This window comes from Nycticebus coucang, chromosome 10 (assembly GCF_027406575.1).
Source record: "Nycticebus coucang isolate mNycCou1 chromosome 10, mNycCou1.pri, whole genome shotgun sequence".
NCBI classification, from domain to species: domain Eukaryota; kingdom Metazoa; phylum Chordata; class Mammalia; order Primates; family Lorisidae; genus Nycticebus; species Nycticebus coucang.
This window is the reverse complement of record NC_069789.1, coordinates 61,603,500-61,625,979: the sequence shown is the minus strand read 5'-3', so window position 1 is coordinate 61,625,979 and position 22,480 is coordinate 61,603,500. Positions and strand designations below refer to the sequence as shown.

At 38.3% G+C, this 22,480-nt stretch overlaps 2 protein-coding genes and 1 pseudogene across 5 annotated transcripts in view; 2 read left to right on the top strand and 1 right to left on the bottom strand.

Annotated features, from left to right (window-relative positions):
- Positions 1-22,480, bottom strand: part of LOC128596151 (chromobox protein homolog 3-like) — a 121,778-nt pseudogene that overhangs the window by 33,493 nt on the left and 65,805 nt on the right.
- Positions 1-22,480, top strand: part of CAMSAP2 (calmodulin regulated spectrin associated protein family member 2) — a 129,779-nt gene that overhangs the window by 62,708 nt on the left and 44,591 nt on the right. For all 4 annotated transcript variants that reach the window (XM_053605620.1, XM_053605619.1, XM_053605618.1 and 1 more), the window contains exons 3-4: positions 8,761-8,922; positions 17,136-17,219. In XM_053605620.1, coding sequence (XP_053461595.1) covers positions 8,761-8,922; positions 17,136-17,219 — 246 coding nt within the window. The remainder of the gene's footprint in view (positions 1-8,760; positions 8,923-17,135; positions 17,220-22,480) is intronic.
- On the top strand, positions 372-1,796 carry LOC128596152 (40S ribosomal protein S24-like). Its single transcript, XM_053605628.1, has one exon. It carries the CDS (start codon positions 679-681, stop codon positions 1,126-1,128), a length of 450 nt encoding a protein of 149 aa, XP_053461603.1. The 5' UTR covers positions 372-678; the 3' UTR covers positions 1,129-1,796.

The following is a 22,480-nucleotide window of genomic DNA, read 5'->3' as shown; positions in this document are numbered from 1 at the left end:
ATCTAGTCTGAGATGGGGAGGTAGTGGTCAGGTAAAACTTTCTGGGTAATGCAATTGTTGAAATAAAATGTAGATACAAATCTCTGAAAGTTAAACTGCAACCAAAAAATAGCCGGGCGTTGTGGCAGGCGCCTGTAGTCCCAGCTGCTCAGGAGGCTGAGGCAGGAGAATCGCCTAAGCCCAGGAGTTGGAGGTTGCTGTGAGCTGTGTGACGCCACGGCACTCTACTGAGGGCCATAAAGTGAGACTCTGTCTCTACAAAAAAAAAAAAAAAAAAAAATAGTTAAAAAAAAATAAATATTTTATTTGAAATGAAAGAAATGCAATTCAGGGTATACATGCAGATTGGGTGGTTGTCAGTATGTCTGAAGAGCAAAGAGAAAGATGTTTTATTATAAAAAAAGATATATTGTTACATATTGCTGTGTGACAGTTTCTTTGGCTTTAACAAGGTTTTGGGGAGCCGGCAAGTTTTGCCTGGTAATTGACAGCAGTGGGAGGAGCTGCAGGAGTTGTTTCAGTAACTAATAGATAAAACTGGTTGGGGGTTACAGTAAATAATTTCAGCATGAAACTATTCTTGGAGCAATGTTTCATTCCCTGAGTGCTTTTTCCTCCTGGCCAAGAATGACTGAATTTGTATGATCAACCTTCATACAAAGTCTCAAATGTAAAGAAATGCGTGGAAGCTCTTCCTCCCTGGCTGCCCGAGGATCGCCCGCCATCATGAACGACACAGTAACTATCCGGACCAGGAAGTTCATGACTAACCGACTACTTAAGAGGAAACAAATGGTCATTGATGTCCTTCACCTTGGGAAGGCAACAGTACCAAAGACAGAAATTAGAGAAAAACTAGCCAAAATGTACAAGATCACACCTGATGTCATCTTCGTATTTGGATTCAGAACTCACTTTGGTGGTGGGAAGACAACGGGCTTTGGCATGATTTACGATTCTTTGGATTATGCAAAGAAAAATGAACCCAAACATAGACTTGCAAGGCATGGCCTGTATAAGAAGAAAAAGACATCAAGAAAGCAGCGAAAGGAACGCAAGAACAGAATGAAGAAAGTCAGGGTGACTGCAAAGGCTAATGTTGGTGCTGGCAAAAAGGCGAAGGACTAAAGACTCTACAGTGATGTTATCTGCAGCCATTGTATAGATTTTTCACAAGAGAATTAATAAAGACTTTTCATGTAAAAAAAAAAAGAAATGCGTGGAAATTAGCTTAAATTTTTCACAAGTAAACAAACTGATGATCACATACAAAAGCCTAGAAAAGATGTTTATCTTATTCCTTGTCAGCCAAGATTCTTGTGAAATATAAGTAACATTTTATTGTTTGGTGTTTGTGTGTGTGTGTACGTACGTGTTTGCACACTTCATAAACAAACACATGAAATATAGATCATATGGTAGGAGATTAAGAAAAACTGAGTATCTGTGAGTAGGCTGCCTTGTATTTCTATACTTCTTGGTAGCTTGAAATACCACTGGAAGCTGAGAACAGGAAAGTCTGTTACATTTTTGGTCTTACTCCTGTGTTCCCTTTCAAAGATGTTTTCTGGCCAGGGTACCTCCTGTGATGATTTCCATTCCTTGAAAACTCTCAGAGAGGGCAGCGCCTGTGGCTCAGTGAGTAGGGCGCCAGCCCCATATGCTGAGGGTGGCGGGTTCAAACCCGGCCCTGGCCAAACTGCAACCAAAAAATAGCCGGGCGTTGTGCCGGGCGCCTGTAGTCCCAGCTACTCGGGAGGCTGAGGCAAGAGAATCGCTTAAGCCCAGGAGTTGGAGGTTGCTGTGAGCTGTGTGAGGCCATGGGCACTCTACCCGAGGGCCATAAAGTGAGACTCTGTCTCTACAAAAAAAAAAAAAAAAAAGTTAATCTCTTGTAGCTAGGTAGGACTTGTTTTTGTTTTTGTTTGTTTGTTTTGAGACAGTCTCAAACTGTCGCCCTGGGTAGAGAACTGTGGTGTCATAGCTTACAGCAACCTCCAACTCAGGCTCAGGCGATCCTCTTGCCTCAGTTTTTCTATTTTCATTAGAGACAGGGTCTCAATTTTGCTCAGGCTGGTCTCAAATTTGTGAGCTAAAGTAATCCAGAGTCCTAGGATTACAGGTGTGAGTCACCATGCCCCGCTTGGGTAGGACTTCTGAAAGCTATTCTTAGCCTTCTCTCTAGGGATTTAATAAATCAGAGTCTCTAAGATTTGAGATTAGGGAATTTGTGATTTCTGATAATCATCTATATTTGAACCATTGCTCTAATCTGTTTTCCTTGTTTACTGTATTTATTTGGCTACTAGAATGCAATTCTTTTATGTGTCCATCCAGCCATGTTTAAACATCCTTAATTTCACATTTGAGATTAAATATAGTCCAGATGAAGTTGATGGATTTGCTCAGGTGACATATCTTTTGTTGGTCTGGGCCTTTCATTTTAGTGGACATTTGGGCTGTACTACTTCATGTACATACTAAGTTGGCAATAAAGCTTTAACATCAGTTGGGTATAGCATTATTTTGAAAACAGTTCTTCATTGGGTAGTATGATTACTAAATTCACCAAATGTAAATGACAAAATGTAAACCAGATACTCATCAATCTTTATATATACAGACTAAAGAGAACTCTCAAATGCTTCATTGTGTGTGATATCTGTTCCCTAAAAATTTGGGCAGAGTTAAAATGGCAGCTAAACAAGCATCATTATGCTGATAGTTACATGCTAGTTATTACACTGTTTTGACTTGCTCTCTGTACTTCATTTACATATCTAACCAGGGAGCTCTAAATAGAATAAAAATACATTTTTAGTTGGGGTTTTTTTTTTTTTTTTGAGATAGAGTCTCAATCTGTCATCCTTAGTAGAGTGCTGTGGCATCACAGCAACCTCAAACTCTTGGGCTCAAGCAATCCTCTTGATCACTCAGTTACTCCAGCTACTCAGGAGGCTAGCTCAGTTACTAGGCTAGCCTCCTGAGAAGCTGGGACTACAGGTGGCCATCACAATGCCTGGCTATATTTTTTAGAGATGGAGTCTCGCTCTTGCTCAGGCTGGCTCAAACTCCTGAGCTCAGGCAGTCTACCTGCCTCAGCCTCCCAGAGTGCTAGGATTACAGGCATGAGCCACCACACTGGCCTTTTATGTATTTTTTTTTTTTTTTTGAGACAGGGTCTCAATCTGTTGCCCTGTGTAGAGTGCCATGACATCATCATAGCTCATAGCAACCTCAAACTCTTGGGTTCAAGAAATCCTCTTGCCTCAGTTTTTCTATTTTTAGTAGAGACAGGGTCTTGCTCTTGCTCAGGCTGGTCTTGAACTCATGAGCTCAAGCAATCTATCCATGTTGGCCTCTCAGAGTGCTAGGATAACAGGCATGAGCTACTGTGCCCGGCCTGACAGCTTTATGTATAATTGACATACCATATACTTCAACCATTTAAATTGTACAATTCAGTGATATATTCAGTATATTCACAGAGGTGTGAACCATTACCACAATCAAAAATGTTTTTCTTTTTTTTTTTTTCTTTGAGACAAGGTATTTAAAAAAAAATTTTTTTTTTTTTTTTTGGTGACGGAGTTTCACTATGTTGCCCTCAGTAGAGTGCTGTGGCATCACAGCTCACAGCAAACTCAAACTTTTGGGCTCAAGCAATTCTCTTGCCTTAGGCTCACAAGTAGCTGGGACTACAGGCACCTGCCACAATGCCCGACTATTTTTTTATTGCAGTTATCATTGTTGTTTCCCCTGGCCCGGGCCGGGTTTGAACCCACCACCCTCGGTGGCGTAACCACCGTGCACAAGGTCTTATTCAGCTACTAGGCTAGAGTGCAGTGGCACAATTATAGTTCATTGCATCCTCAAATTCCTGAGCTCATGCAGTTTTTCTGGCTCAGCCTCCTGACTAGCTGGGACTAAAGACATGTGCCATCACAGCTAGCTAATTTAAAAAAAAAATTTTGTAGAGATGGCGGTCTCACTATATTGCCTGGGTTGGTCTCAAACTCCTGGCCACAAATGATTCTCTTACTTGAGCCTTCCACAGTGCTAGGATCATAGATGTGAACCACTACACTCAGCCTAATTTGAAAATATTGTTACCATCTTAAAAAGAAACCCTGCATCCTTGGCACTCGCTCACCGCCCATCTCCAGCTCTAAACAACCACTGGTCCATTTTTTTGTCTCTGTATTTGTGCCCATTCTGGGCACTTTATATAAATAGAATCATATGATATGCATTTTGTTTTGTATATGTGATTGGCATCTTAGCACACTTTTAAGGTTGTAGCATATACAAGTACTTTACCCCGTTTTATTGAAAAATAATATTCCACTGTGTGGGTATACCACAGTTTGCTTATTCATTCATCTGTTGATGGTCATTTGGGTGGTTTCCATCTTTTTAGCCATGTAGAACATTTATGTACAAGTTTGGTATGGACATGTTTCCATTTCTCTTGGGTATATATCTAACTTTAGAATTACTGAGTCAAATAGTCACTGTGTGTTTCACTTTTTGAGGAATAGCCACACTATTTTCTATAGTGACTGCACCATTTTACATCCCTACCACAGTGTTTGAGGGTTCCAGTTTCTTCACATTCTCACCAACACTGTTATTATCTGACTTCCTTATTATAGCCATCCTGTTGGGTATCCAGTGTTATCTCAAATGGTTTCGATTTGCTTTTCCCTGATGACTGAGAACACTGAGCATCTTTTCATGTACTTATTGGCTTTTTTGTTGTTGTTTTTTTTTTTTTTGAGACAGAGCCTCAAGCTGTCGCCCTGGGTAGAGAGCTGTGACATCACAGCTCACAGCAACCTCCAACTTCTGGGCTCAAGCAATTCTTCTGCCTCTGCCTCCCAAGTAGCTGGAGCTACAGGCGCCTGCCACAACGCCCTGCTATTTTTTGTTACAGCCATCATTGTTGTTTGGCAGGCCCAGGCTGGATTCGAACCTGCCAGCTCAGGTGTATGTGGCTGGCTCCTTAGCAGCTTGAGCCACAGGTGCTGAGCCTTTTTTTTTTTTAATTGTTGGGGATTCATTGAGGGTACAATAAACCGGGTTACACTGATTGCATTTGTTAGGCAAAGTCCCTCTTGCAATCGTGTCTTGCCCCCAAAAGATGTGGAACACACCAAGCCCCCACCCCCTCCCTCCTTCCCTCTCTCTGCCCTTTTTTTTTTTGAGATAGTGTCTCACTTTGTTGCCCTTGGTAGAGTGCCATGATGTCATAGTTCACAGCAACCTCAAACTCTTAGGCTGAATTGATTCTCTTGCCTCATCCTCCTGAGTAGCTGGGACTACAAGCACCTGCTGCAATGCCCAGCTGTTTTTAGAGACAAGGTCTTGCTCTGACTCAAGCTGGTCTCGAACCTCTGAGCTCAGGGAGTCCACCCACTTCAGCCTCCCAAGTGCTAGGATTACAGAGCCACCTCTCCTGGTCCTTTGTACATTTTTTTTGGAGAAATGTCTCTTCAGATCCTTTGTCCATTTTAAAGTTGGGTTGTCTTTTTACTATTCAGATCTATGAGTTCTTCCTATATTCTAGATATAAGTTCCTTATTCAATATATGATTTACAAATATTTTTTCCCATTCTTTGGGTTTTCTTTTCATTTCCTTTCCTCTCTATTTAGCCTTGGTAGTTGCCAGGTACCATGTTAGATGTAGGGAATAGGACGTCACTAAGATAATGTCCTTGCCCTAAAGAGTCTTACTGCCCACCTGGAGAACTAGAGTTGTATGCAGGTGACTGTACAGTGATGAGAAAAATCAGTGTTTTTCAACCCTGGCTGCTCAGTAGTATCATCTGGGGAGCTGTTTAAACATACCAGTGTATATGCCCTACTTTAAATAATTAATTCAGAATACAATGCAAGCATAAACTGTGTCTGTAGGAAACTGTAGCTTGTTCATAGGAGGAATGAGTCATTTTGATTGGAAAGAGAATTAGCAAAAGCTTCACAAAGAGAGTAACATTTAAAATGATATGACTTAGTCTATATTGTAAGGACGACAGCAATGAGGACACTAAGGCTTGGGCAGCAGATTTGAGGAACAGAAGTCTATTTTGAAAGGAGTATAGATTAGAGAAGCTAGACTGTTAAGTGCAAAGCAGCTAATAAGATAGAGCTTTACCTCTGTTAAGGAGTTCAGACTTTATTGTGCAGAAAAAGAATAAGGATATCTTTCTGAGGGAAGGATACAATTCAGTTTCTGATTTGGAAAAAGCAGCTAGTCCCTAGTTTATAATATCTTCAAAAGTAAATTCCAGATGTATTTAAAGTAATAGAAAAAATAGAGGACAGGATTTCTTGTTTTTTTTAAGAGACAGAGTCTCACTTTATTGCCCTCAGTAGGGTGCTGTGGCATCACAGCTCACAGCAACCTCCAACTCCTGAGCTTAGGCAATCTTGCCTCACCGTCCTGAGTAGCTGGGACTACAGGCGCCTGCCAGAACTCCTGGCTGTTTTTCGTTGCAGTTTGGCTGGGGCCGCATTTGAACCCACCACCCTTGGTATATGGGGCTGGCGCCCTACTCGCTGAGCCACAGGCGCCACCCGAGGACAGGATTTCTATATTCTGTTTTTTGTTTTTTTTTTGAGACAGAGTTTCACTATGTTGCCCTCAGTAGAGTGCCGTGGCGTCATAGCAACCTCAAACTCTTGGGCTTAAGCGATTCTCTTGCCTCAGCTTCCCAAGTAGCTGGAACTACAGGTGCCCGCCACAACGGCTGGCTATTTTTTTGCTGCAGTTGTTTAGCTGGCCTGGGCCGGGTTCGAACTTGCCACCCTTGGTCTATGTGGCTGGTGCTGTAACCACTGTGCTACAGTGCTAAGCCAAGATTTCTATATTCTTTGGGTGAAGACCTTTGTAAACTGGTATGAATTTCAAAGCAGTAAAAGAGAACATTGAGATTGACGGGTTTTTCCAAGTAAATATTTCAAGCTATGTAGCAAAACTCTAAAGTTGAAAGTCCAAATACAAACCAGGAAAAATTATTTGCTACCCAAATGACAGAGGCTGATGTACCTAATATATAACGGACTCTTCTAAATCAATTAAGAAAGATGAACATCCCAAAAGGAAGAATAGTAAAAGATATGAGCATGCAGTTTTCCAAAGAAGAAATGCAAGTGGTTACTAAAACACATTTAAAGATGTTTGTCAGGCTGGGCGTGGTGGCTCACACCTGCAATCCTAGCACTCTGGGAGGCCACGGCAGGTGGATTGCTTGAGATTACGAGTTTGAGACCAACCTGAGCAAAAGCGAGACCTCCATTTCTGCTAAAAATTGAAAAACTGAGACAAGAGGATCACTTGAGCCCAAGAACCTGAGATTGCTGTGAACTATGATGCCATGGCACTCTGCCCAGGGTGACAGCTTAAGATTCTGTCTCAAAAAAAAAAAAAATGCTTATTTTCAGTAATAAAGAGAATTACAAGTTAAATACAACTGTGTGTGTGGGGGGGGTTCTTTTAACTTTTCATACTGATACAGATAAAGTAAATACCTGATGTTGGTAGAAATGTGGACAGCATGATAAACGTTTTGGTGGGAGATAAAATCAGTATAATCTTTTCGGAGAGCAGATTAGTGGTTATCTATCAAAACGTGTGGTTGCTCTTAGATCCAGTAGCTCCGCAACTAAGAATTATCCCTGGAGAAATGCAGTGTTGTAGCATTATTTGTAATACCAAATAATGCAAATGCATACCTCTTTGATGTGCATTCAACTTTTTTGGTAAGAACACAATAACAAACTGAAGATATTGCTGGGGACGTGGGGGAGCACTTTCTACTTTATATGCTTTCGTAATCTTTGGGGTTTTAAAGAATCACGATGTAACTGTATGTTGAAAAAAATAGAAAAAAAAGCCAAAGGAAAGACTAGAAAGTCCTCTCCTACCTAGCGAATAGCTCAGATGTTATCCTGTCCTGGATGAATTAAATTAGGAACAAGAAAGATGGAGTTAGGAAAAAAAGTTGAAGAATTTTTTTGCCCTGTTCAGGTGTGAGAAATGTTTGTTGTGAATTAGAATTGTGGCAATCAGAACAAGAACGTGCATAGATGTGAGAGACATTTTAGAAGTAGAATCTATAAACTTTTACTATGTGGATGTGAAGAATGAGGAAAGATCATCGAAAATGATTCTGAAGTTTGGTAAATTGTATTGCTGTGTAAATGATTATGACCTTATCAAAAATAGCACCGGGCCCCGATACTGAGGGTGGTGGGTTCAAACCCGGCCCCGGCCAAACTTCAACAACAACAACAACAAAATAGCCAGGTGTTGTGGCAGGCTCAAACCCGGCCCTGCCCAAACTGCAACAACAAAAAAAGAAAAATAGCTGGGTGTTGTGGCAGGTTCCTGTAGTCCCAGCTGCTTAGGAGGCTGAGGCAAGAGAATCGCCCAAGTCCAGGAGCTGGAGGTTGCTGTGAGCTGTGACGTCACAGCACTCTACCAAAGGCGATAAAATGAGACTTTGCCCCTACAAAAATAATAAAAATTTAAAAAAATAATAAAAATAGGAAAAACAGGCAAAGGAGCATCTAGAGAATAATGAGCATATTAAATATAGATCCTCAGAACTCATGTTTAGCATGCTTTCTTACTAAGGCAGGTCTTCTATAGTTATTAATTCTGCTACTTGTTAGCAGATGTTGTTAATATTTCAAAATATATAAACAACAGTTTCCAAGCTATATTTTGAACTATTCTTGTCTCATATTTTCAGAGTGCACATTTGGCCATGATGGATACCCTAATGATGGCTTATACCGTAGAAATGATCAGTATAGAGAAAGTAATTGCGTGTGCTCAACAGTATTCAGCTTTTTTTCAAGCCACGGATTTGCCCTATGATATCGAGGATGCTGTCATGTACTGGATAAATAAGGTAAGATTATACTCACTGGGGTAAAAATGAGTCTCATAACTGGAAAAAGTGAATTCTAAATTACATATTGCCACTTCATTACTTTTTGTTTTAAATTGAAGTGTAAGCCCAGGATGTACAATTTACTTAAATTTTTTGATTAAAAAACTGTTAAAATGGGCGGAGCTTGTGACTTAGGGGCTAGGGCGCCGGCCCCATATACCAAGGGTGGCGGGTTCGAACCCGGCCCCTGCCAAACTGCAAAAAAAGAAAAAAAAAAAACTGTTAAAATGATGGAAATGGATCTCTGTATGATCAGTAATATCTATAATTATATTTAATAATTTAATCCAGCTCATAGCAGATAATTACAAAACTCAGAGCACTCAGAATAGTGTACTATGTACATAGTGGGTATTTAGTAAATTTTTTTTGAGTTCAATATTGTCATAATTTTCTCACATTTCCGGTTAGAAGATTCTTAGGTTTGCTTGACTGAGTTGCACAAAATCATATTCATTTCATGTTCTTGGAAATTGTTTTGAACTGTGATTTCGGTCTTGAAGATGCTTTAAAATTGTCAGTTGATCACTCTTTTTGCCAATTTAGGTAGTTAATTCCTCTTGATCCACTTTCATTTGCAATTCTCACCCTGATAAAATTAAACCTCATCTGTAGGCAAGCACTGAACAGACTTAAAAGAAATTACATTTTTAGATATACTTTCTTTGAATGCTTGCATGAAGCCCCTGCTACGAAGCTAAATGTAAAAACAACTCTTATAACTATCTTCATTATCCGTAATATCAGTATCACTGTAGAAGGCTCATTTAATACTCTTGACCATGGAGTTCCTTTATTTCTTCTTTAGTGATCTTTTCTCCACTCCTCAGCTACAGAGAATCATGGCCACATCCTAAACCTGTTCATCTTCAGAAGCCGCAGCCTTCACATCCCATTGCAGACTTCCCATTCTTAAACAATTCCTCCTACCCTTCTAACTCAACTTGCTTTAAATCCCCTACTATTAAGAATGTTCAACTTCATCCTGACTTCCAAACCGTTGTGCCTATTAACTCCTCAGTCTTACTTGACTTCACATCTGTTCTTTGAACTTAGATTTTTTAGGATTACCATCAGTTCTTCTGTCTCCTCCTTTCTCCTTGTTACTCATCTGGTAGTAACTCAGACGGTTGAGCTTAGTTATCCGTATCACTGACCTGCACCTGTAGAGGTTAATGTTGCTGGAGAAATTTTTACAAGGCAGCTGGGTTTGCTTTAAATTCATAAGCACAGACTTCAGAGGGACACTCAGCTGTTCACTACCAGTCCAACAACAAGCGTGTTGCTAAGTAGTTTGCTTTCTCACACTTCAGGATGACTATTTCATACTTTTTCCTCTAATCCGCAGACCTTTTGTAACCTTTTCCCTATTACTGTCAGCAGTACCCACACTGACAGCTTACTTTGCCTCTGGTTTTTTGAAACCAGAGATGGGAAGCTATTAGGTGGGAATTATCTCCTTTTTTTTTTTCCTTTTTTTGTAGAGATAGAGTCTCACTTTATGGCCCTCGGTGAGTGCCGTGGCCTCACACAGCTCACAGCAACCTCCAACTCCTGGGCTTAAGCGATTCTCTTGCCTCAGCCTCCCAAGTAGCTGGGACTACAGGCGCCCGCCACAACGCCCGGCTATTTTTTGGTTGCAGTTCAGCCAGGGCGGGTTTGAACCCGTCACCCTCGGTATATGGGGCCGGCGCCTTACCGACTGAGCCACAGGCGCCGCCCAAGGAATTATCTCCTTTTCATACTCCCAAATTTGTAAAGCTTTCTGCATCAGTGCTCATTGCCCCTTTTTAGAATGGAAAAAGTTTCCTCCTTCCTGTCAAAGGTAAGTTCCCTAATATTCGTTGCCCTGGAACTGTTACTTTTTTCACAATGTTAGTCCACTGTTTCAGTTCGTCTCACATTTTAATGTGCTTAAGAAAGAATCACTTGGTGTCTTAGGACATTTCCTTTTGCTATGTTAGAATACCTGAAACTGGGTAATTTATAAAGAAAAAGAATTTTTTTTTTTTTTTGAGACAGTCTCTATAACCCTCGGTAGAGTGCTGTGGCATCAGAGCTCACAGCAACCTCAAACTCTTGGGCTCAAGCGATTCTCTTGTCTCAGCCTTCCTAATAGCTGGGACTACAGGTGCCCACCACAACACCCAGCTGTTTTTAGAGATATGGTCTTCCTCTTTTTTCTCAGGCCGGTCTTGAACCTGTAAGCTCAGGTGATGCACCCACCTCAGCCTCCCAGAGTGCGTGATCCAGTGTGCCTGGCCTCAAAGAAAAAGAATTTATTTCTTCTGGTTGTGGAGACTGAGAAATCCAAAGTCAAGGGCCCACATCTGGTGAGGGTCTTCTTGCTGGTGGAGACTGTGCAGAGTCTAGAGGCAGCACAGGGTATCACATGGCAAAGGGGCTGAGCATACTAACTCAGCTCTCTTGTCTTATTCTTTTTTTTTTTTTTTTTTAATTTTTTTACTTTATTTTATTTTTTTATTTTTTTTGGCCGGGGCTGGGTTTGAACCCGCCACCTCCGGCATGTGGGATCGGAGCCCTATTCCTTGAGCCATAGGCGCCACCCAACTTTTTTTTTTTTTGTGGCTTTTGGCCGGGGCTGGGTTTGAACCCGCCACCTCCGGCATATGGGACCGGCGCCCTACTCCTTGATCTTGTCTTATTCTTGTAAAGCCACCATAGGTAGCGCATTAATCCATGAATTGGGTCTGTCCTTATAACCCAATCACCTCTTAAAGGTTCCACCTCATTACTGCCACATTAGGAGTTAAGTTTTAACTTGAACTGTAGGGAGATGAACATTCAAGCCATTGCATCTGGGAACTTGTTAAAAAGCAGGATCTGATGCTGGCAGTGGTGGGTTCAAACCCTGCCCTGGCCAAACTGCAAAAAAAAAAAAAGAAAGAAAGAAAGAAAAAAAGCAGGATCTGACTCTATAGGTTTGGATTGGAGCTAAAGAATCTGGTGTTTTTTTATTTTGTTTTTATTTTGAACTTCTTAAAGAATCTGCATTTCTAACAAGCTCCAGATGATACACATAATACTGCTGCTGATCAGTGGACCATCCTTTATTCCCACATTCCTGTATTATCCTATTCTTGCTTTCTATAGGCTCATTCTCATAAGAAAACAAACATTCTCCCATCCTAATAAACAAAACTTCCCCATCCAGACACAACCCTTGGTGTCTCCAGAAACAGAACCTTTTAAAAGAGTTGTTTACTCCCTTAATTTTCCCTCCTTTCTCTCCCATCCTCATTCTTACTCTGAAATTGTTCCTGTGTTGGTCCATAAACATTTCCATGTTGACATATTCAAATGATACTTTTCTGTCCGTATAAACTCAATCTTTACTGCTAAAGCATGAGCGAACCTTCTAAAGTTTCAGTGGAAACCCAAGGTGTTTTCCAAGTCCTCTCTATTATGGTGGGATTTGAAGAGCAAACTCTGTCTCCCTTGCAATGGCAGCTTCTTCAGCCTCCCAGGAGTTATGTTCCCCCTGTGCTCCTTGGAGTCTTTCAGACACATGCACTTTCTAGGGCTCATCCAAGAATTTGATGGCAGTTCGTATGCAGATTTGGGATTACCCCAATTATTGATTCCATTCTTCCCAAGATATACCCCTCGTTATCCAGCCAGTCTTAACAGTGCCAGATGTCTCCTTGATTCCTCAAGCCAACCGGACTGCAGTTTTCTGCAAGAGTTCTAGCCACTCTGCACTATGTGAATTGAGGAGACAGTCATATAAAAATGGATTTTACTCAGTGTGTTTCTTTTTTTTTTTTTTTTTTTAGCCAAAGTTGAATCCTTTCCTGCTTTTGCCTGCTTGTGGTGGCTCATCAGTATCTTTAACTTTTTATATGTTGCCTGGAGTTGATAATTGCTGTCCTGTGAGTCTTAATGTGATCCATGCTATTCCACTATTACTAGAACTGAAACTCCCAAAGTATCTTTTTAAGTACAACTTGGGATTATGTCATTTCTTTGCCCATGACTCTTCAGTGCCTTCATATACTCAAAATGTAAAATTTACCACAGCCTGCAAAGTACTTTCTAATCCGGCTCCTGTGTGCTTCTGCATGCTTGTCTCCTGGCCACTGTTCCTCTTTTTTACTTCTTTCACTTCGTTCCAGCTACATGAACTTTCTCACCTCTCAACCATTGAGTGTGACGGTCCCTGTTCCGGGCAGCTCATCTCCTAGCTTTCTGCATGGCTTGGTGCTTTGGCTCCATCACTTCTCTGCCTGGATACCACTTTTTCCTAACATTCTTGTGTAAAGCAGGCACTTCTCAACCCTTATTTTCTATCTAGCACTGTATTTTTTTTTTCTTTCATAGTTCTTTTCAGAGTTTCTAATTACTTTGTTTAATCATTTAATTTTTAAAAATGTCTTTCCAACTAGGATAGTCTAAGTGAGGTTAGATACTGTGACTGTCTTCTTTCTTTTTAGTTCTACTGCCTTGACCAGCACAATGTTTGGGAAAGATGATATTTAATAAACATTGACTAAATTAGTAAGTAAAAAGAGGTAGTTTAAACTACAGAATTAAGCTAGGCACTTTAGAAATACAGAAATCTACCTGAGGATTAGGTAATCAGGAATGTGCAGCACCTTTTTGCAGTCATAGCCACATTCCATTTGAGATTAAATTTAAAACCATTTGGTTCAACCTGAAGTGCAGGGTATATTTTTTTTCTTTCTCCGTTCTGCCAGCCCAAGCTTCATTATTGATTGTCTTACTGTGACTTCATCTTTGCCTTTCGTATTTAATGTATAGTGTCTCTTTCTGGCTCTTATTTTGGTTCATGCCCTTTATTTATTAGATAATATATATACAACTTTAAAAAAATCTGCCATAGAGAAATGTAAATAGCATGGCTAATATCAGTTTTAGTGGCTAAAATGAATTTAAACTTTAAAAAATAACAGCAAAATCCCAGAAGACAAGATAAAAAGAACCAAATCATGCAAAGGTATACCTTATATTATTTGGCCCTCCTTTTCTTTCCATTATCATCTTGTAACCTCTTTGGTTACTATGTTCTAGCCCTACTGTTCTTTATTCAGTTATTCAAACACATTAAGTAGTTTTTTGGTTTTTTGTTTGTTTGTTTGTTTTTGAGACAGAATCTCACTTTGTTGCCCTTTATAGAGTGCTGTGGTGTCATAGCTCATAGCAACCGCAAATTCTTGGGCTCAAGTGATCTTCTTATATCAGCCTCCCAAGTAGCTGGGAGGTGCCCATCATAACGCCCAGCTATTTTTAGAGACAGGGTCTTGCTCTTGCTCAGGATGGTCTTGAACTCCTGAGCTCAGGCAATCCACCTGTTCCAGCCTCCCAGAGTGCGAGAATTATAGGTATGAGCCACTATGCCCAGCCTAGTATTTTTTCTACCCCAGAGTCTTTGCTTGTATGTTTTGGTTTTTGTTTTGTGAGACAGGGTCTTGCTCTGTCACCCAGGCTAGAGTACAGTGGCGTCATTATAGCTCACTGTACCCTCAAACTCCTGAGCTCAAGTAACCTTCTTGCAACAGTCTTCCAAGTAGCTGGGACTTCAAGGGTGTGCCACCATGCCTGGTTAATTTTTTATTTTAGGTAGAGAATGGTCTTACTATGTTGCTTTTTTTTTTTTGGCCGGAGCTGGGTTTGAACCCGCCACCTCTGGCATATGAGACCGGCGCCCTACTCCTTGAGCCACAGGCGCCGCCCAAACTCCTAGCTTTAAGCAATCCCGTCTGCCTTGGCCTTCCAAAGTGCTGGGATTAAGTAAGGAGTAAACCCCCATACCTGGCCCACTTGTGTTTTTTATTCCCTATCTAGAATGTTCCACTTTTATTGTGGCTAGCTTCTTTTCCTTTTTAAGACTCAGCTTAAATTTACTTCTCAAGAGGTTGTCTTAGTCTGTTTGGATTGCTATAACAAAATACCTTAGACTGGGTAATTTTTAAACATCAATAATTTATTGATCACAGTTCTGGAAGCTAGGAATTCCAGTGTACCAGAAGATTGACTATCAGGTTGAGAATTTGCTCTCTGCTTTAAAAATGGTTTTCACGTAGGCTAGTGTGCCACTTTAACCTCTTGGATAAAGTAACCAATTCCATTTGTGAGGGCCCTAATCTTAATATCTCTTTGGGGACTGAGTTTCAACATACAGATTTTGAGGGGGCAAACATTGAGACCAAAGCAGAAGCCTTCTTTGATAAAGCTATTTTTCCCATAATAGGCATCTTTTCTTTCAGTATTTTTTTAATTACCTTTTAGTTATTTATAGCATTTCTTTTTTTTTCCTTTTTTTTTGGTCATTGCTATTCTATCTCCCCTGCTTTATGATGACAGGAATCATTTTGGCTTTGTACTCCATTGTACCCCTAGCCTCTTTTTTTTTTTTCGAGACAGAGTCTCACTATGTCACCCTCAGTAGAGCGCTGTGGCATTGCATCTCACAGCAGCAACGTCAAACTCTTGGGCTTAAGCGATTCTCTTGCCTCAGCCTTCCAAGTAGCTAGGACTACAGGCGCCAGGTGCCCGCCACAACACCTGGCTGTTTTTTGTTGCAGTTGTCATTGTTAGCCACCTTAGGTGTATGTAGCTGGCACCATAACCACTGTGTTATGGGCACTGAGTCCACCTAGCCTCTTAATATAGTATCTGGCACATAACTGGCATTCAGTAAATACCTGTTGAACATGTGAATAAATAAATGAATGGATAATAATTTATTTTTTTTTTTGAGACAGCGTGTCACCCTTAGTGGAGTGCCATGGCATCACAACTCACAGCAACCTCAAACTCTTGGGCTTAAGTGATTCCTTTGCCTCAGCCTCTCATGTAACTGGGGCTACAGGTGCCTATCACAATGCCTGGCTATTTCTTGTTGTGGTTGTCGTTGTTTTAGCTGGCCCAGGCCAGGTTCGAACCTGCCAACCTTAGGGTGCCCTACCCACTGAGCTATGGGCACCGCCCTGCATAGTAATTTTAAATGTTAGTTTGTAACTGGTTTGCTTTTTGGATAGAAATTAGTAAAAACTATTTTGAAAAAATGAAGATATTTTCCAAATTGACAGGTCAGTTACATCTACCTGCCAAAGAATTAGAAAGTGTTTCTTTTTTAAATTAAAAAAAGAAGAAGAAATGAAAATACTAAAAACACACAAATCATCAGAAAAAGTTATAAACTTTCTCAGGTTTGAACTGTCTTTCTCCCCTACCTCTGTTTATAAACAGACTAAAATATGGAAAATGCATGGAAATTTTAAAAATGCATTATAACACATACATTACCAACACAGAAATCTGAGTGATTTTGGCATCATATCAGACTAAAACTACAACTCTTCCTGTTAAAACATCTAGACATGATAGATAAATGTAATTTAAAAGGTTTATACTATAGAGCTGAATTTTAAAAAGAAAAGGGAAATTTTCAAATTCTAGAAACCAACTGGGGACTGAAAAGTTTTGGTGGCCAATGGCATTAATATTTTCGTGCGTGCTTCTGTTAATAAATGTGAATTTTTATTTATTATTATTAGAGTGACCTTAAAATCGTGAATTCAAAATCCAAAGTTTATCTAGAATCTTATCAAGAAATAGTTTATGGACTAGGGAGACTATGTCTTGACCTTTTTGGATTGTGAGCTACTTTATAATCTGATAAGAGATAAATTAGGCCTTTTCCACAAAAAGTTTTCATAGGCAAAAATTTTGCCTGTATTATAACTTTGGCAGTATGACTGCACTAAATCCTACCCATCATCCATGGCTATGTCTGTGAAATCAGAGCTTTAGAACTTGATGCACAGTCTCCTATGAATAACAGAAACATTAATTTTAAGATAAATAATTTTTATTTACTAGTTCTAAAATAGAATGTAAAATTTTTACTTGAAGTAGTATTATTTTGCTTTGTAAGTGTTAAAATGGACATTTTTTCCTCTAGCACTTCAACAAGATCCTGACATATAGTAGTGCTATGTATCAAATAAAGAATATCAAATAAAGCACCTGTAAACTATGTTTTTCTGATTGTGAAAATGAAATGTTCCTTAGCAGAGTGGCAATGATATTTGACATAAGGGATCTGACTATAGGTATTTTAGATGCATATTATTTTATCATTATATTTGAATTTAAATTCAAACTTAATATTTTTATATTTTAAGGTAAATGAACATTTGAAAGACATAATGGAACAAGAACAAAAATTGAAAGAACATCATACAGTTGAAGCTCCAGGAGGTCAAAAGGTATATATTTCAAAGACAAAAAGGTTCCTTTTTGAGACTGCATATATGTTCACATATATATATATACATTATTTTGAGAAATGTTAATCGTTGGCTTTTATTAAAATGTTTTTTAGTGGTGCTAAGGATACTTTCAAAAGCCATGGTAGAAACACTAAATAAATACAAGTACAAAATGAAGGTTAGTTGGATAATGGTATTTATGAAAAAAATTGGTAATGCCCAGAACCCAAATTTTGGGGTTCTTTTGCTGAAAATAAGTTTGCCTTTCTTTGGTAAAATGTATGAAACAACAAGAAAAGAAATTGTATCAGTCTTTATGACTTTCAGTAAGATCAACCTTTAAAACAATATTCCTAGAATTTCACATTGTACAATATAATTATTCTGCAAAGAAAGAATAAACATTAACATGATTTTATTCTTTAAAAATTCTTGAACAGACTTTAAGAGTTTTATTTTTTGAAAACCGAATTGTGTATTTGTCATATATTAACATCTAAAGTATAGTTTCGGCTGAGCATAGTGGCTCACACTTGGCAATCCTAACACTCTGGGAGGCCGAGGCAGGAGGATTGCTTGAGCTCAGGAGTTCCGAGACTAGCGTGAGCAAGAATGAGACCCTGTCTCTACTAAAAATAGAAAAATTAGCAGGGCCTGGTGGCACTGGCCTGTAGTCCCAAGTATTCGGTATGCTGAGGTAAGAGGATCACTTGAGCCCAGTAGTTTGAGGTTGCTGTGATGTACAATGCCACCGCACTATCCAGGATGACAGAGTAAGACTCTAGTCTCAAAAAAACACCAAAAAGTATATTTTCTATATTATAGAACATATTATGTCATTTAAAATATATTATAATGAGAACCCTTTGGACATGTCATATAGTATTGGAAGTGAATTGTAATTATTCAGAAACCTTATTTTGAATTTGTGTTAAAATTTCTTCATTATTATATAGTACTTCTATTCATTTTGGGGTAATTCTACTAGTTGTTGATACCTCCATAAGAGAAAGGGGGAAAAAAGAAAAGAAAAGGAAAAGCTATTTTGACTGTTACCAATTCCAATAGAAAAAATTTGTGGAGGACCACCTAAAATTTTGTCTAAATTTGATGCTTTGGGATCACAGTCATTTCACCCATCTAGCTTACTGACTGGCTTCCAAAAATCTATACCAGCAGTTTTCAACCTGTGGGTCGTGATCCACGGGAACTATATTAAAGGCTCGTGGCATTAGGAAGGTTGAGAACCACTGATCTGTACAATAATCTGTGCTTGCCCCTTCATCTTAACTCTGTTGTGGCCTTTTGGTATATCAGAATGAAATTCTCTTTTCCCATCACCCCAGATTACACATTTCATTTTCTTTCTTTTAGCTAACTTCTGTCCCTTTCTCTTCTCTCTCATGTCCCCTAGTCTTTTCCTCTTACTTTCTCTCTGTTTCCTTCATACTGTAAGAGTTGAAACTTTTGCCTTAAAGGTATATAATCCTGCCCTCAATTATGCTTGGATGGCATCAAAGTTATAATACTAGTGAACTTTTTCTACAGAAATCTTGTTTATTTTTTATTTTATTTTTTTTTTTAATAGAGACAGAGTCTCACTTTATTGCCCTCGGTAGAGTGCTGTGAAATCACAGCTCACACCAACCTCCAGCTCTCGGGCTTAGGCGATTCTATTGCCTCAGCCTCTGGAGTAGCTGGGACTACAGGCACCCACCACAACGCCGGGCTATTTTTTTGTTGCAGTTTGGCTGATGCTGGGTTTGAACTCGCCACCCTCGGTATATTGGGGCTGGCGCCCTACTCACTGAGCCAGAGGTGTGCCAGAAATCTTGTTTATTACATATAATAAATTCCATAGTATTGCATATACATTATGAACTAAATGGAGATTTTTATATGCTGACAGAGGATCCAATAAACATTATTTCTGTGGAAAAAAAATGCAATTTGTATTTTAAGCAGTGAGATTAATTGACCTTTAATGAATCTGGACACTACTTGTATAACACCACTTTGACTTTTTCATAGCAGTTAGCCCATGCAATTGCCCATACTAACTGTGCAGCTAGTATTTGTTAAGTGATAACTGAGTAAAAGAAAAAAATTGTGAGATTCATATTTTATGTTTTGATTTGTGAAATTCATTTTTAAATATTTGGATTAGTACGCATTTATAATAATAGCACATAGCATTTATGCCTTCATTTTTCAAATAAATTTTATCCTTTTTTCCCATTGTACAATCTTTGTGAAAATAATCTCACATTGTCTTACTTGTAGGCACAGGTATTATCATTATGAGGAAACACACTGTCACAGAATAAACTAGGGAAAGGAAATCTTGCTGTTGTTTGACAATGGTAGTTTTAGTACTATGGTAGTTTTGAACTATGTTCTTGGTTTGGCTGGAAATATTATCATTCCATTCTTGATTTTTTTAGTTCTATAAAAACAAAATTTATGATCCTTTCCTCCTTTTAGGAATGAGATAAAAAATGACTTGCTCTTTCTTATCACTATATGGATAAGAAGTTACCCCTCTTTGCATCTACTTCAGCTAGCTTGCCTAGTGAAGTAGCCCTGTTGTCTATTTATTATCTAGTTATAGACAGAACTATGGCTTTTCTATGATAACATATCTTACCTTTTGTCCTTGCCAAATTACTCTCAACTCAGATGTCCAATAGAATTTGTTTTATGAAACTTCTTTTTATAACCATATTCTTGGTAAAATACATGCGTATGGTGAAGGATACTTGTATATTATTAGGGTTGGACCAAAATTAAAGGTTCTGAGGTATTTCTTTAGATTATTGTTGGATTGGTTGCTGTCCTAAGGATACTTGTATATTATTAGGGTTGGACCAAAATTAAAGGTTCTGAAGGTATTTCTTTAGATTATTATTGGGTTGGTTGCTGTCCTAAGAGAAAGGCATTTTAAATAGTATCATGTCCCTAGGGAGATGTTAAAAGTTTTATTTAAATAGTTTGATAATGTTAATTTTTTTCTGTTTTTTTTTCCCCAAGTTGCTCTGTTTGCTTTTAGTGCTTTTTTTTTTTTTTTTTTTTACTATAAAATAGTATACCCAGTTAAATTGGAATTCCAGATAAACAACAAATAATGTTTTGGTATAAGTTGCATCAGTGTTTTGTATTTATGTGGGCATCTTGTATTTTTATTTGCTAAATCTAGAAACCCTGCTTTAAAGATCTCTAAAGTTCATGGCTAAGATGACATTCATTCTTTTGAAAAGTTTGTACAAAGTGCTGTGGTAAAATAGTACTACACTTAAAGTCAGACTAGTTCTGCCACTAAATAGCTTCATGACCTTTACAAAGGCACTTGACCTCTCTTTTTTAATCTCATTTTTTTAATCTATAAAAATTAAAAGATTAGATTCTGGTTCTTAAATTATGTGATAAAAAGGATTGTCAGTTTTCTTCTTCTCAATACATTAGTAAACATAAGGGACCAAAAAACAAAAGGTTGGTGAAAATAGTAAGTAGGGGGCTATTATAGATTTTTCTGTATGTATATTGTTAGTAGCTTTATGATAACTGTATGAGTGAAATATCTAGGAAGACTTTATAGGACCATGGGACTTTAACAGGGCCTTGGTATGTTTTATGATATTTGGAAAGGAGGGCACTAGGTCATAGAGAACAATATGAATACAGACACTAAGTTGCAAGTAAGAAGTACTCTTGGGAATTATTGAGTAGACCAATTTGGCAGGCTCATTTTTGAAAGAGCTATGAATTTGTGTTTTTTGCATTCCAATATTAACTATATGTAGAGAGAAGTTTAGTGTTTCTCTAAATATTAAATATACATGTTCACTCAGTGGCCAAAAAGTAGCCAATGCCACCTTTAAAAAATATATATTTGTGAGGGATTTTATGGGGGTGTGGGAATTAGATGAAGGAGTTACCTTAGTAGGAAAGACATTCACTGAGTTCTAATTGCCTTTCTCTTGCAGGAATAGTCTCATTATAGACTACACTTTCCCTTGTGAGAGAGCAGGTGAAAGCTTATAGGTCATTGCTTGATTACTTGAGCTCATACAAATTTCTCTTTTCACCAAAGTTCCTTAACAATTAAAAACTATAGTAGGGTGCCGGCCCCATATGCCAGAGGTGGTGGGTTCAAACCCAGGCCCTGGCCAAAAAAAAAAACTGCAAAAAAAAAACCCCAAAAAACTATAACCCACTTTTTCTCCCTCCAAACTCTGTTTCTTCAAAGAGTACTTCAAAGTACTATTTAAGAAAAGGGCTCATAATTAAAATATATTTGAGAAATGCTGCCTAGTCTGTGCCCCTTTAAGAGTGTTACAATCCATTTCAGTATATTAAAGGTCCCGTCAAAGAGCCTATCTAGCTTTATTTTCTAAACATTTTTGATCTTACATGATGTCTACTATAGTACGTCCCATAGAATTGGTGTTCTTTGGAGCATATTTTGGAAAACATTGATTTGTAACCTATAGCTCTGTATGCAAGTTATCTATTTAATACATGTGTAAATATGTAAAACAAACATTTAATGTTCAAATATAGTGCATCACTCTCAGATACATCATTTTGTTTGACTCTTAGATTTATCTTTTTTTTTTTACTCTTAGATTTACCTTGATTTTCTCTTTTATACCGTTATTTCTTTTTTTTAATACTGTTATTTCAGTTAAAAAATTATAAAGACTTGGGCTGCCTAAATAAATTTTGTTTAGACTCCTACACCTATGATTCTGTTCTATAATTACAAATCTGTCTTTGTATGGGCTTCTTTGATCAGTGCTAATTCATTTCTTCTTTTATGTGTATCATCAACAAAATTTTTTTTGTTTCTTAATAATTAACTTGCCCTTACAGAAAACATACTACCACAATTGAGAATATGTTCTTGTTCTATCATTAACTCACTTAGTGTAGTTAAGTGAAGAACTTGGCATTTATAAAAACATTTTAAGAGTTCAGAGAGGGTTTTGTGGTTTTAATTTTTGCCTAAGTGTACTATAACAATTAGATTTCTCTAATAGTTTTTAGATCATTAGTCTTGTGCATTTGGATGCAAGACCTTACAAAGGCTTGGATTGGTAGACTTCATGTAACTTTTTAAGAATATTTATTTTGGAAGAATAGTAAAAAGAATTCTCATAAGCTCTTTATCCAGACTCATCAATTTTTTTTAAAGTTGGGCAAATTTATTTTATCATTCTCTCTCCCTATCTCTTTCTACACACATAGACACATAAATT

What these genes read in the sequence shown, in the direction of transcription:
- LOC128596152 (XM_053605628.1), top strand. Translation starts at nt 679, where the DNA reads ATGCGTGGAAGCTCTTCCTCCCTGGCTGCCCGAGGATCGCCCGCCATC.